Source organism: Pholis gunnellus (genome assembly GCF_910591455.1).
Source record: "Pholis gunnellus genome assembly, chromosome: 3".
In the NCBI taxonomy this organism is placed as follows: domain Eukaryota; kingdom Metazoa; phylum Chordata; class Actinopteri; order Perciformes; family Pholidae; genus Pholis; species Pholis gunnellus.
This window is the reverse complement of record NC_136529.1, coordinates 11389337-11405337: the sequence shown is the minus strand read 5'-3', so window position 1 is coordinate 11405337 and position 16001 is coordinate 11389337. Positions and strand designations below refer to the sequence as shown.

General features: G+C 38.8%; 1 protein-coding gene across 6 annotated transcripts in view; it reads right to left on the bottom strand.

The window, feature by feature from the left end:
- atp2b2 (ATPase plasma membrane Ca2+ transporting 2) overlaps positions 1 to 16001 on the bottom strand; it is a gene marked incomplete at both ends in the record, with an annotated part of 61061 nt that overhangs the window by 14176 nt on the left and 30884 nt on the right. For all 6 annotated transcript variants that reach the window (XM_079156983.1, XM_079156984.1, XM_079156985.1 and 3 more), the window contains 4 exons: positions 295 to 536; positions 10880 to 11122; positions 12096 to 12310; positions 13329 to 13493. In XM_079156983.1, the coding sequence (XP_079013109.1) occupies positions 295 to 536; positions 10880 to 11122; positions 12096 to 12310; positions 13329 to 13493 (865 nt within the window). The remainder of the gene's footprint in view (positions 1 to 294; positions 537 to 10879; positions 11123 to 12095; positions 12311 to 13328; positions 13494 to 16001) is intronic.

Genomic DNA, 16001 nt, shown 5'->3' with positions numbered 1-16001 from the left:
TTCTGCTTCTTTTCTGGGTGCAAGAAGCGTTTTAACTGCATCTCATGTCACTCAGAGTCACTCATTTGTTACTGTTATTGTAATGTTCTGTAAAATGACACAATTGTGTGACCTTCTCGTGGAAATTCAGCTCTCTCTCACTGCTTATAGGCGGGGAATGTACAATAGGTTATACCCTCAAGGACATTATGCACTCAAAATAAAAAGCTCTTGATTATATCATATTACTGTACAACAAGGTTATGCACGATTACCATCAGAATCATCTCATTTTAATCACAAAACCAGACTCACTTTTTGAGCACGATCTCAGAGGCTCCCTTGCTGTACATGCGGAAGCTCCCATCAGACAATTTGATGACTGTGCTCATGGACTTCCTGACAGAGTTGAAGGTGTAGACTTTGTAAAGCTTTTCCTCTGGGATCTGGTTTCTTATTGGCTGATAATCCCGCTTCAGGTCTATGACCAATCCCAGCAGGCCGCACTCCGTCTTGTTGCCTACCTGCTTCGGCAGACCTCCTTCCTTATCTGGGGGCTGGAGAGGGGAAGAGATTTTCGGATGTTCAGTTTTATTTTCAGTCAAATATTTGCTGCAGTATAGTCGTATTTTCTATCTGTGGTTGTTTTTCACTTTTCTTTTTAATATATGATTTGATTATTTATTTAGTTCAGCCCTCATTTTATACACTTTCATGCATATATGTGGTTTCTGAAATGGCAAATAAGACTCAAGTCTTTACATTAAAAGATTTGAAGAACCAACACTCTACACTGATTGTTCTGTGATCTATCCAATCACTGAGATTCTCTTTTCGTCAGCCCTCGAAATAGCTGCTGGTGATAATTAACCAGCTAGCAGGTGAAAGGGTTGCGCTGTGTGGGAGGGTGGGAGATGAGTTAGATGGAATCAAATTTGGATGTTCTTATTTTAGGCATTCTGCTCAATCCATAGCAAACTGTGTACATTTAGAACCGCGTTTTGTTGAAGTGATCGATCGTTTACTCTATTAAAAAAAATGGCAATCACAATATCCCAGAGCCCGAAGAAACATCCACAAACTGCTTGTTCTGTTTAACTTACATTCGAAAATCCAAAGATATAAAATGTACTGTCATAGAAAACAAATCTTTGTATTTATGCATCTTTTTGTATTGAAAAAAACGATCACTCAATTTACAAAAATTGTTGCTGATGTGTGTTTACTACGGAGAAAAAAGGTAAATGTTACACATTATGTGATGTAAGTGGTACAATTTCTCTTCCTCTCAAAGCTGGAGTGTGCTTATTATCAGCAAGCTGTGGAGCCTTTTAGGTTACGTGTGATATCTGTTTAAATCGGTGCACGTGGCTGTTCAGGTGCTACAGTATATGTGTGCAATTTGCATACACCCTCGCTGTATGTTCACGTGTGTGGTCAGCTTGTGGGAAACTAAGCGTTGCCATGGTAACACTGGGCAAAGCATACTTGGAAGGAGAGACTTGGGAGAAGAGAGGGTTCTCTCTCTCTCTCTCTCTGCCACTTGGGGATTCTTACTCATTGGCTCAGATTCTCTTACAGGATTTTCACTCATCAAACTTCACACATGCTCCAATATTTCTGTGTCTCCCTTTTCATCTTTTCCCAGTCCTTATTTATTAGTATTTCCTCCGCTTCACTCCGTTTACTCACTCACTCTAATTTGTCAAATCACACAGAAATACGACCAATAAAGCGTATATGCGTGACTCTACATATTGATTTCTAAATGTTTTTTTATTTCAACCACTATGATAGAAGAAATCTCATAAGCGTCTTCATCCTACACACACACACACTTACCACATTAAGTGACACCGATGCTGATAAGCCGGGACACATATAAGAGTGTGCAATCCTTACTGTCATTATTCATAACATGCCTCTTCACATAATCACACACTCTCTAGCTGATATTCATTTTAGTTTGATGACAGACATGTGGGGACAAAAAAAGATCAACTTCACTCTTCAGGAATGCTAATCAAGGAAATAAAATAATGATTATTATCACTATTGACTAATCTGCTGATTACTTTTCTTTCTGATTACTCTGATTGTTTGCTTAGAAAATGTCAGAACATTATGATCAAGGCAGTATCTTCAAATACCTTATTTCATCCAACCATCAGCCTAAAATATTCTGTTTACTATCATATGTACAAAGAAAAGCAGCAAAGACAATTCAGTTCATTTTCAGTTGTTTGACCAAGCGCTTAATAAACTTATTGTTTACGCTCTTAAGGAAATAAGCACAACTTGGGCAACATTAATCAAATTTGTTGTAAAATTGAACAAAAGCAAGTGAGCGTTGTTGTATGTTGTTGTTAATCAGTGTTGTAGAACTCTTTGTTCATTCGGACTCCTATTAGCTGGCACTGAGCTGAAACCTATCGTCTCCCTGGGGTCTTGCTAGATAGTACCTTCAGTACGCTTGGCAACTACACTTACAGCTAAAGAACAGCATGTCAGGTACACTCTCTTTCTCGAACACACACACCTACGCGTACACACACAACAATGGAGCATGTCAAAAGCACACTGAACATAATGCATCTGACTTGCCGCTAAGCAGACACCTTCAGTCTGTGCTATTTGCCCTAAAATAGATTTACTGCAGGCTTTCTGTTCTGCTTCTCAACAAGCCTCCAACCAAGATTAGATTTAAAAGGAAAGCTTGACATTTTTCGATGCTTTGAATTTCACTTTCTATTTGTTGTTTTCTTCACTCAGCACTTGGCGAAATGTGTTGAGAAAGATTCTGTATCGACAGTGCAGTTAATCACTTTAATGGCTTGTTGGAATTCGTGCACTCACACTCTCCGTCTAACGGCCGCTCTTGTCCACCTGCTAACGATGTTTTGATAGAGGATGCTAATAATGTGACAAAGCCTTTAATATATTTCTATGCAGTAAATAAGAAAATAATACTCAAATGCAATCTATACACTGAACTGAGGGACTAAGAAAGATGTCGTACTTGTTTGCTGTAAAACCCTTGGAGGGAAAATTGCAATTTGTGATTTGGGGTTATATAATATAAAACTGACATCAAATAAAGCAAATAGGATTGAAGGATTCTCAGCAATCTGTGTTAATTTGGATGAATTTTGCAAAGCTTAATTCACCTGTCTAGTGAGGGATATATCAATGTTTGCTTAAGCGGCTCAACATTTAAAATCCACAATTTCTTAAGAAACAATGGTTATTGATTCATTCCGGCTCGGCCGTATTTTACATGTCCGTTTTGCTGCAGCTGCTATGAGGCAGATGTTCCAGCGGAGAGGATGAGAGAGAAAATTCATCTAAAATCTCATTAATCATTAAAACCCAATCAGAGTACTGGCCCATGTTCACCTAGTAATTGGACATAATGTCCAGCTGTGTGTTTCACAGACACAGACAAGAGTATACGTAAATACTTTATTCCGAGTTTGTGGTAAATAACAGAATTAATGCTTTCTCCTAATGACCAATGATTACATCAGGAAGACACTGCCTGTCATTGGCTAATGAGAGGATGGAACAAATGGTGTCATCCGTCTGCTAAGTGTTTGGGAGAATAAGCTCCCAGCAACAGGAAAAAACATCACACTAAACAACTAAATGACCAGCTGAAAACCATACAGGATGTATTATAGTTTCAAACGATCATTCATACATAAAGCTGTAGTAAAGAAGAGTCGTTTGCTTTATAACACACATTACAAGTTGCTAGGCATTCATTTTGCTTTGCAAGAGTTCTCTTCCCTGCTATTTCTAAAGCAGTAAATCAGCAGTTCCACAATCTATTGAATGACAAATGTCATTTTAGAAATCAAACTCACTTAATACTTGTATTTTAAGTCATATATTCAGCCTTCAAGACATATTGTTCCTAAAAGAAGAGTATTATCTGACCAAGGGGTATCAGTTATTCCACTTGTTTACGATGTGGTTCCCTTTGCTTCATGATGTTTGTATAAATTTCATATTTGCCTATTAATGATAATATGCAACTTAATTTGTACAGCATCTTTCATCCATGAAATGCAGCACTAAGTGCTTGACATTTAAGGAAGAAAACACATTACATACTTTATATATTCACAATTTATTATCTGTTTGTCTCTCCTTGGTTGTTGTAAAGGATAAAAGCAGTCGCAATGGGGGGAAATTGAAGCAGGTTCTAGTCTGTCTTGTTATATTAAGTCTTTTAATTGGGGTAATCTTATATTTGGGCTACGGTGCTCCTTGAGCACCAACTCATCACCCTGACTGAAAGTTGTTGTCAGCTGCTTTTGTTGCAATTAAAATAATTAATTTTGAAAACAACAAACAAACAAAATCTATTTTCTCAAAATAATACCAAAGGTATATATCACAGTTTTCAGTTCACTGAATTTGAATTCACATTTCGAAAACTCAAACGCGTGACTGAAATCCATTTGGAGAGGGAGAAAATGTATAAATGACAAACCGGCAATACCGTTGTTTTTGTTCTCAGAGATTCCACAGAGGTTTTGTTTGACGCGAGTTTCTACGCACAAGGACAGTCGCTGGCATGGGATGCCCAACGTTGGCATGACAGTGCTATAGTTGGCACGCCGTGGCCTGGACATGGCTAAGGAACAGCTGCCCTCTCCTTGGTCCTTAGGTGCTCCCGCGGGCAAGGACATATGCCAGAGGGAGAGCTGGCAACTTTACTTCCTATTCCACCCGGGGCTCTCCTTAATCCATCCATCCTGTTCCTTCCCTTTGTCTTCCATTTTCTTCCCCTTCTCTTCACACTCAACCCCACCCTCTTAACTCCTGTGTCTTTCTATTTCGGTCCCTGTTTTCATACTTTTTGTGCCGTCATTCCCTCTCTCATTCCCTTCTATCCCCATCATCCTTCCTCCCTCTGGATGACTCTCTCCTGTTGCTCACTATCAGTTTCCCCAGTCTCTTACTGCGGCCCACTCCGACTGCCTCCACCTTCCTTTTCGCTCCCTCTTTTCATGTAGGAGTGGACGATATTCTTCCTCTCCACATGACTGTACCAGCCAACTGGGCCAAGGCCTGGAGGCATTCTGCAGGGCAGTAATACAGTCTTCCAGTCCATGATGAGGACACTTGTCACGCCAGTGTGGTTTCTCGCTCGTCCTCTTGTATAATTTTCCAATCTCCCTTCATCCATTTTTCGCACTTATGCTTGCTTCCATTTACCCCTTCACTACATATTTACCCCCCTCCCCTTCTATTTGATTTGCTTTATTTCCACCTAATGTATTGTTATGACTTGTATTTGCCCTTCTGCTTCAGGCAGTGTTTTCAATAATATCTGCGCAATACTGCCTTTCCATGTTTACCATTATTTAACTACATATTAATACCAATACACAATTCAATTTATACAAATATTTACCAAATACAGTAAACAGGGATCTAACCTGTCCTTGTTTCAAGTCTTCTTAAATACAGCATGATGTCCATTTAGTAAATAATGGTCCCGTTTAGAGTAAAATAGATGATAAACAAGGCTGCTTTAGGGCGTGGCTGAGTTGTGATTGAAAGCTTGCTACCACGGCGTTGTCCGGTCTCAACTGTGGTCCATGTTTTTGTTTTTGAACTCTAACACTTTCACAGTGTGTTTTCATTTCATGAAAGTTAATTGTAACCTATTTGTTCACCTAAAAATGTTGTATTTAGCGTTCAGTTGTACTTAGCTCCACCCTCTTGTCTCATTTCTGGTTGTAAAAAAACAAGATGGTGCGACCAAATACCAAGATGGCAAAGGCCAAAACACCAAACTGGAGGCTTAAAAACGGCAGTCCTCAATCCAGTGGGTACCGTAACGGTGACTACGTCCACTTCTTATATACAATCTATGTGCTAATAACGAAGCTAATTGTGTTGTGCTCTTGACACCATTTCAGGTTCCCTGCATCTTACTTTGTCATCTTTATTTTCCGGTTTTGAAAAGTTTCAAATTCTGCCTTCACAGTCATGCAAAGGGCCACATACTTAACATTGCTTTACCCTCGATTTTGCCTTTGATGTATGATCGGCAGGTTATTAATTAGCTAATTCAAGTTGAGAGAAAAGAGATTGTTGCATTGGAATCATAACCTGGTAAAATATCTAGGTGTATTGTTACTTTATCTTCTTTATTTTATTTACGTCTAATATAGACCCGCACGCCATCCTGACATCTGGGCTTGTGTGAGAACATTCTTTAAAAGCTTTGCATGGTATATCACTTGTGTACCTATCTATTGATATAGAAAAAACACGAATTTAGATTAAGTTGCCTGTAACTTTCATTCTGCAGCTGATTCAGAACGCTGCAGCTCGAGTCCTCACTAAGACCAAGAAAGTGGATCACATCACTCCAGTTCTGAGCTCTTTGCACTGGCTTCCTGTCCAACAAAGACTTGACTTTAAAATCCTGCTGTTGGTTTATAAAGCACTGAATGGTTTAGGGCCAAAATACATCTCTGATCTGCTGCTAGCTTATGAACCATCCCGACCCCTTAGGTCGTCTGGGACTGGTCTACTTTCTGTTCCCAGAGTCAGAACTAAACATGGAGAAGCAGCGTTCAGTTTTTCTGCTCCACATATCTGGAACAAAGTCCCATAAAGCTGCAGGTCTGCTGAGACCCTCAGCTCCTTTAAATCAAGACTGAAGACTTTTCTGTTTGCTGTTAAATTGAACCAGATTCAAGGATATTAATCAATTTCCTGCATTTCTGCATTTTACTACTGTATTTTATTTCTTACACTGCTTTTTGACTGTTTTTAATGTTTCAATGAATGTTCTTAATTGTTTTTAAATCTCCTTTTTTGCCTTATGTTTTTATGCTTTTAATGGTTTTATGTGAAGCTCTTTGAATTACCTTGTTGTTGAAATGTGCTCTACAAATAAACTTGCCTTGCCTATACATTTTATTTTATTTTTTTAATTTAACAGATTATTAGATTTATTACCACTGACATCTCACTCTCAATAAAGCTTTTATGTATTTAATTTACACTGACTAGACAAAAACTAGAAACACAGTATCTGAAAGAGAGGGAAATGCATTCCATTAAGCTTTGTGCCTCTGAAACATCAAAGCTTTGTCATTCTAATGTGATGACGACTTCTCTTTCACTGCAATCTCAGCAACACTGTAAAATCTGTGAGGAAGTGCTGAACACACAAAGAGAGAACAAGAGAAGGGAAGGACATCATTCTTCTGAAGATGTCTCTGTTTCTGCTTTTTTCCACTGGTTCTCTTTCTCCTCCCTCAGTGTCCAAAACTACTCCGTGGGGACACTGGGTGCTTCAAGCTAAAGACATCCAAGGCACTCTCATCTCGCCTCCATGTTGTGCAAACAAGCACGCAACGTCCAGATGACAAAAGCACTGTGAGCCAAAGCCAATTATAGCAGGACCTCACTACTCACTACCGAACAAAAATGAAGGAGTTTGTTGTAATAACGAATAATACAATGGTCATTGTTGAGCCACAGATGGAGTTTTTTCTTGTTTTTCTGTCATTTATGTTTCAACATCAGAAACATTCTGTCAAGTTGATTTTCTTAACTGCATACTGAGCTTCTGTAATTTTCCCCAAGTGCCTATTTCTAAAAATGAAAGCCATATTTGTGAGTATAGGTGTGTGTGTGTGTGTGTGTGTGTGTGTGTGTGTGTGTGTGTGTGTGTGTGTGTGTCTCTTATACCACTTCTGTCCCTGACCAGAATAATGACCTGAGCAGGTGGTTGAAGCAACATGAGACTGAGTTCCCAGGACACTCACACAGCCGTGCTAAACACATGCCACTGTGTTACGAGAACATACATTTGTGATCTGAATACCTCCTACAGTGTGAGTATGCCTGATATGACAGATGTGTGCATCTGCACCTTACCAGTTTTACTTAAACAAAGTCTTCTTATTGAAGCATGTATTACTACATCTCATATATAATGGGGACAAAAACTAAGAATGTGAGGAGAGAGTTGAGAGAAAAAGTTGCTGTTTTGCTATGAGGCTCTTGCCACTGGCACGTTCCTTTAAAATGACGTCAGTATGTTGGCGTCACTGAATGCCGTTCACAAGTTACTCCGTAGCATGCTTGACTATGAAGAGACACGCAAGGCAAATTGGTGTGCTTATTTGTATGCACGCATCCTTTTTTAGAATAAATGAATAAGTGTACGTGTGCACATGGATACAGTATCTACGAGCATGTACATGTGCTTATACTGTATGTATGGATCATTGTGTAAATGTGTGTGAATTTCTCCCCCAAGGATGAGGCTTCTTCACTTCAGAGTCGATATGTGCTGACAAAAGATGAAGAGGCATAACACTGGCTGTATTATGAAGCCAGAGAGGCAGTAGGGGTACTGATGTGGGTATCAAAGCCTGCCTCTTTGCCTTTGTGTGGTGGCCATCAAAGTCTTTCATAGCCATCATGGCATCCCACAGGATTGGCCTCTTATATAAGAACACACCAGCCAGCATACTGCAAGGCTGGAGTGGCGCTGAGGGAGTGGGGGCGGCTGGGGGAGGAGAAGGGGATGTACTAAATATTCCTCAGAAATGTCCCTTTTGCATCCTGCTTTCTGAGTTCACTTCATTCCTTAATTATGTCCGTCTTTCTCTGTCTCGGTTTCCCTTTGTACCTTTCCTTTCGTCTAATAAGAGCTATCAGGAAAAAATAAAAAATGCATTCATTCTGACATGTGCTGTACTCTCTACTATTATTGTGCTAGATTTTGTGTTCTGCACTATATTTATTCAAGTATATTCTGTGGATATATGCATGGATGAACAGGTTTGGGTGTATGTGGGTAGCTAAGATGTACAGTAATTACTACTGATGGAAGGTAACAAACAGTACAAGTATGTAAGCTGATATTTTTAGAAGTTCACCCTAAGTTTAACTCCTACTTTAGTGCATGAGGTAACCTCTTTTATCACTGAAAAGATTATAGAAAAGACTTAATGTGACATTTAATCTAACAAGTCGAATGAGAGTGGTAGCCAAGACAAGAAAAAAAACCCTAGCAACAGTGTAAAGTCCTATTTAAAACATTGTTCATACTATCACAAGTCTGTGAATGTCATCTATAGACACATGGTTCAAATGGTGATTGAGTTTTCTTGATGGAACTATGAGGTTGCCTTTGTTTTTTTCTTCACCAAGATGTAATACATTCAGAATATGTGTTCCCTTTTTGAAAAACCTGGACAATCACACTCATCTCAATGAAATCAAGCGATTGCAGAGTGCATCTTTATCACAGTCAGTTCCCATAGAGACCCAAAATAATTCAACATCACATGCCTTGTTCGCACTTGTTTTCCATATTTGTCTTTGTCATGTAACAACCAAGCCTTCTCATTTTAGACATGGAGTGTTATGCACATACTGTATGTGTTGAAGGATATATTACTTTCATAGTTAGCTTGTTAGTTTGGAATATAATAGTTTTTTTCCTCAGAAATTCTACATTTTGTCAAATTTACATATAAACCGCCTTAATTTGTGTTTTTGAAGGTACTGCTCAGACTATTGTACACAGTATACGATGCAACAACGACTGCACCACTAGTTGTTTTCCTGTTTCTATCACATTTCTAACTTTCCTAAATTGAAAAGGACTGTCCTGACTACATCACAGGCTATAGGTCCAAACCAAATACAGTGTCACTTTCTGGTATTTGGTCTCTGTTTTATATATTTAGATAGGTGCTGTGTGAGCGGACAATAACGGTTTTCACTCTGCAAACTGGCATAAAGCCTGGGAGACATTGTGCTTCTTGTGCGCCTGCAGTAACTGCATTGCTTTTCTACTGCGCTTCAAAGACACACACAAGTATGTAGCTCTCCATCTCGAAACCGAGTGACCAACACACTTCACCAAGGCTGTGATTGCGCCTTGAGGTGTAGGAAGTACAAATCTGTGGGATCCTTCTATCGCAGATGTCCCGCCTGCTCAGCTCATTCCGCATGCGAGTTCCATAAGGGTATTCTTCAGTTGGTCGGCCATAGACTCTTAAGGGGTTTACAAGGATAGGGACACAGACAGGCACAAATGTGTATGTGTGTGTATGTGCAGGTGAGGAATCACGGTCATGCCAAAATTATTACTGAGGCATGTAGCTCCAGTTGGAAATTTGGCAATCTTTGCTTTTAGGACATTTATGCCAAATGCATTAATATGAAAATAATGTTTCAGTCCTGTAGACTGAAGGAATATCTATGCAAACAGGTTTCAGATTCTGAGATTAGAACATGTAACAGTCTGTCCGTCTATGTCATATTGTATACAGGTCTTATTGATTTAGAGAGAATTTCTCTTCACTGCAATCACCGTAAACAAGAGACAATCTCCAGCACTTAGCTAGATTGGATTAAATTACAGTCTGCTATGCTCTGAATATCAGATAAGACAAAATTACACAACCGTTCTCAAGGTGACAAGTTGAGTGAATGCCTGATGAATCTAAAGCAGCAGCCAAGGACACAGACTGCCTGCTTCGCCAAGAAGGAAGCACTGCAGAACTGTCTCACAGTTACACCAGCGCTGCTCTCATCATGTGGTTTCACTGCTCACACAGAGGGAGCTGACATCTATCCAGCTAACCCACGATATTTAAGCCTTAACTAAATAGGCTTTAGTATAATAGAATATCTTAAATATTGTGAGACGGGTTCATAGAGAGTGCCACATATGATGTGCAGTATACAAGTAAAAGGACTATATATAGACTTAGTTACTATTTTTTAAATATAAATAAATGAACATGTTTAGGTGTATGTGTTCAGACGCAGTTCATGTTCAACCCCTAAAGGAAAGGCTCTAAAGTATCGTCTACAATGGCGACCACTACAAGTGACTTACCAGTATCTTGGTGGTGTAGGCGCTGTTGATGGAGATGGAATTGACCAGTAACTCCAGTGATTTGGGTGGCAGAGCTCCAGGATCTGGGATTTCTTTGTAGTGCACATCTCCAATGTAACACTGCACAGCCGTCATGCGGTTGGTGGTCAGCGTGCCTGTCTTGTCAGAACAGATGGCTGTAGCATTGCCCATCGTTTCACATGCATCCAGGTGACGCACCAGGTTGTTGTCTTTCATCATTTTCTGTTGGTAGGAAACAACATGATGATCATGAATGAATGCATTTTTGAAAATACTTTAAAATATTAGATTAGACTATTAGATGGATTACCGATCGGCTTAATAGGCACTACTTAAACTTCGCTGGCTATAATGGCATCAATACAAAAAGAGGGATGCTTATGCTTTAACATTGTATGTTAAAATGATTATTTAATTCAAAGCAACAGTTGAAAAACAACAAAATAACAAAAAACAAAACAAAACAACAAATAAAACAAAATAAAAATTCCTCACAATATTTCACAGTACACCGTAGTTAAAGATGGAGAACTGACTTAGTGAACACACTACCTTATACTGTATGTATATGTGTAAATGGACCGCCCTTACAGCAAAAGTATAGCAGTGTACAACTCGTTCTCACTCCAAAACTCTTACATCATATACCGCGACGTGCCAGTGCCTCACGAACCGGGCTTTCAATATATATATAATATAATATGTATCAGTATTAGACACTTAGAGGAACTGACGTAGTATTAAGTGCAAGATTATCCACTTGGGTGGGTGGGAGGTGTGGTGGATGGGTCAAACAAATAGAAAGGACTTTGACTCAGAAAACCGCCGTCCGTGTCCCGTGTCAAACTAAAAGTCAACATGACCTATTTTGTCACGTCAGTCGTTAGTCACATGACTTATTAGTATCGTTAGTCACGTCAGTCGTTAGTCAAGTTCACGTCAAAAATCGCTTTTCCTAACCCTAACTGAGTGGGTTTGTTGCCTAAACCCTTACTTCCTGTGGCGCTGGAGGTGTATTTTGAAAAGACACTATACATGTAACGAGTGGGTCCACAACGGACGCTAGAGAGGTACCTAGAGCGTCATAGTTTAAAGCCTAAGGGCCACTGACCAAGTGTCTGTATTTGACGAGTAGAAGTAATAATGTGTTGCAATGTACAGTATGCGCTGTATGTCTGTCAATATTCTTCCTCACCTTGACAGAGTAGGCCAGGGAGATGGTGACAGCCAGCGGCAGCCCCTCCGGCACGGCAACCACTAACACAGTCACACCGATGATGAAGAACTTGACAAAGTACTGGATGTAGATGGGAGTGCACTCTGGCATCCAAGGGTTCTTCTGCATCACAAAGTTGTCAATACAAAAATACAGGACCAGGATGATGACTGTGACGGCTGACATGAGCAAACCTGAAAAAAAAAGATTCAAAATGTTATCAGCTGAGCAACATGATGTCAAAAGGTATGAGTGGAGTGACACTTTATGTGATCCAAAGGTGGAAATCTGTCTGAAGTAAGATTCCTAATTCCTCCTGGAACATACATTTGTTTTGGTATGGGAAAAAAACAGAACAAATAAAAGGAAACCTATGAAAAACCTTTAACGGTCCCAGATGGCCCTAGAGGGATTACAACTTACAGCCTTGTTGCTGTGAGGCAACAGCGCTAACCACTGAGCCACCGTGTTGCCTTAATTGCTCTTAAGATTTGACTTGTCAAGTATTTATTCCATCACTCACACCAAGAGTCTGATGTACAAGCCCACTGTAAAAACAAGGACTTCTTTAAGGGATTCTTAGAAAATGAGAGAACCTAAACTTTTTAATATTACAAAAAAAGAAAACAGCTCTTTAAAGAAAGCATTGGCAAAAACATACTAAAGACTATGTAGAAGAATTCCAATTCTCCCATACTGGTCCAGAAACCCGTTCCTTTGTTGTATTTTTGGTATGTAATATTCATTGCAATCATTTGTTCAACGGTATTCCTATTATGTTGCTGTCGCGAGGACAACCACAGAGTGGGCTTAAATGGCATATGGACATCTGTTACTAAAATCGCCTAGACATCAACTCCTTGGTGGCATAAATTGCTTTAAATGGCAATATAAGCAATTGATTGATTGTGGTATGGATTGAAGTGAAAAAGCACAACGACAAGCATAATGCACTCTCCGTTGTACAATCACTCAGCAAGTCCCTAGAGGGAAGGTCGTTTAGAAAAATAAAGTTAACGGGCTCTTCTACAGTTCCATAACAATAACTTCAGCATTCTTCTAGACTACTCTGATTGCTTTAAGCGACCAAGAAATGAGTCTTATCAGTGAAACATCTTGCTTTGTTGAACAGGATGAATGCTCAGTGCCTTGTTGTCCCTGATTTAACTGCCTGACTGAGTGATAGACTTGTCCGTGTGCAATTTGCTGTACCTGCTTTGCCAATCTGGACAGCCAGTTTGGTCAGCTTCCCTTGGAGCACAGACTTCTCTTTCTTCGAAACAGACCGCTTCTTCTTCTCTTTCTCGTCGGACTCTCCACCTTCAGCACTCTTTAGAGGCTGCATCTCCATGGCAGCTGCTCCATCCTGCTTCTTTACTGTAAACACCACACAAAAAAAAGATAGCAGTAGCATTAGAAATGTAAATTAGACCAAGGGAGCGAAAAGGAACAGGATTTTTACACCAGCAAAGAAATACAGTTTAGATTTAAAACCAAGAAGAGATATGACATTGGTATGTATTAAGCTTTTTACATACCATATTATGATTTGTTAATGTTTGTCCCTGCATTGTCTTTGTGGTACACAATCAGTCTATGCTGTGGACCTTGTTTCTGTGTAGATAATGAAAGCTAAAAGTTCATGGTGATGTAGGTCTTCTTTTGCTGAAGTAAGGGTTTTGTATCCTATTATTCAAGCTATTTTTTTCCATCACAAACACATATTTACAGTAAGTCATGAATAATTCAGTGGTCCTACATCCAAGGCGCAAGCCATGTTCACAGATTATTTAGACACCTATATAGGGAAATCTTACATACAATGTAGCATTTTTCATACACAAGGAAAATTCAGTCTGCTTCACATAAAAAATAATCAAAATACAAAGAACCAGAAAAGAAAAGATTAAAAATTCATAAAGGGATCAAGTCTAAAAAAGCATAATTCTAAACAATTAAGATTTAAAACAAACATTTAAATAAATCTAAGCAGAGAATGTATCAATTTTCCATCCAAAATAGAGTCTCAAGCCTTCTAGATGTTTGTTAATTACTATTAGCTATAATTAAGATTACATTAATGCTGTTTTCTTTTTACTCTGGAAACACTTCGCAGATCATTTTCAAATGACTTTGTGAGTGTAGAGGACTCCAATTCTAAAAGCAAGACAAAAACATATTCTAGCCTTTATCCATTGAGTTATGTACAGTATAGACCATAATATATAGATAGCAGCAGTGCTTTAAAAGCAACTTTATATCATACTGGAGGACAGCGCAGAGATCTAAGGTGAAGAAAGCTATTCTGGCAATAATATGAACTGCATGAGAATTTGTTGTTAACGGATTAAAAAAAACTCCTCAATATTGAAAGCTCATCTCTTATAATTATAATGACATGGACTACAGGAATGATTGGAAATCCCCAAATAGTAGAACTTTGTATGTGAAAGTGATCATACATTTCACTGAAACAAAATATCTCAGGGAGGAGGCCGGAACAACCAAAACACAAATGCTGCAGACCGCGATAGACATGTTCTTGAAATGTCGTTTTGCACAACAAACAAAATTGAAACTGATTCCAGATGTTTAAATCCACACAGTTATTGATAATTTGCTAAAAAACTGGGATCTATGTATTTTACATATACTTAATCTATCTTCACACTTTGAGAATATTTGATATTCTATCTATTTATACACTGAGATTGTTTTGTAGTGTCACAAAAACAAGATTACTTGTTTTCTGTAAAAAAAAGAAAGAAACATCTGTCCAGGCTTTAAAACAATCCTTAATTACTTCACTCCGTCTCTCTCCTCCTAACAAACATACAGTACAGTGCTTCTCTGTTAATGAAGCCCATTACCAAGAATCATTGCAGCCCAGTTTTCCAATCACAATGACGCATGTATTATGTTTGCTGCTTACAAAAAACCTTTTAATGTCGACCATTTGTCTTACGTCTCTCTGGTTGTGCATTTAGTTCTTTCACTCTCATGACACAAGACAGAAAGTGTCTCTATTCAAGTGTGCGCAGCAGAAGAGCAATATCAAACACCTGATGTTAATACAAGCTCAGGACAAAGGTTCATCTTCTGATGCTGATGTATTGTACACTGTAATCAAAGTATGAAGGTGTCAAGAGTCTTCATTCACCCATTTTTTGAGTGTATACAAATATTTTCTTTCCAGGAATGACATCACAGTCGCCCAGTTTTTAATACTGCTAATATAGAAATATTGCAATAATTTCATGGGCCATAGGCTCAATCACCATCGTGTTACCTCCTTCGCAGATACTGACTTAACTCATAGTGACTCATTTATTTAAATGAAAAGGAGTGGTGAATATGCAAACAATTTCCAAGTTCTCATTTTTAAATGACAGAAAGATTTGTCCTTTCCCTTGTGCAATCAAAGAAAATGTATCTTTAATTAATTAAATAATGCATTCTGGGTTTGTTTTATATATTCTATCAGACACATTTAAGACATTTGAAGGCACCTGTTTGGTAACCTTTGATGAGCATTTTTCATTTAAAAAAATAATTTGATTGATAGAAAAATAAACGTTATTGTAGTGATCATCAATGTCACCGTATCCTTTTAATTACAGACAAATGACGTCATATCGTGTTGGGAAAATTTCACGAAACAGTGAAAAGGGGAAACCAGGGTGTGGTATACAACACGAGTTCTCACAGGACAGTTTTGAGCGTTTTTGGTGGAAAGGGAAAAACAAAGTAAGCAGGACACAGTAGTTGAGGGACAGGTTTCTGTTTTCTCGTAGAGATCAGGACAAGTCAACAACACAGCAAGAACGACAACAGAACAATAGACAAGGGACAACACATTAGTGACAGACAGAGTGAAGAGGAGGG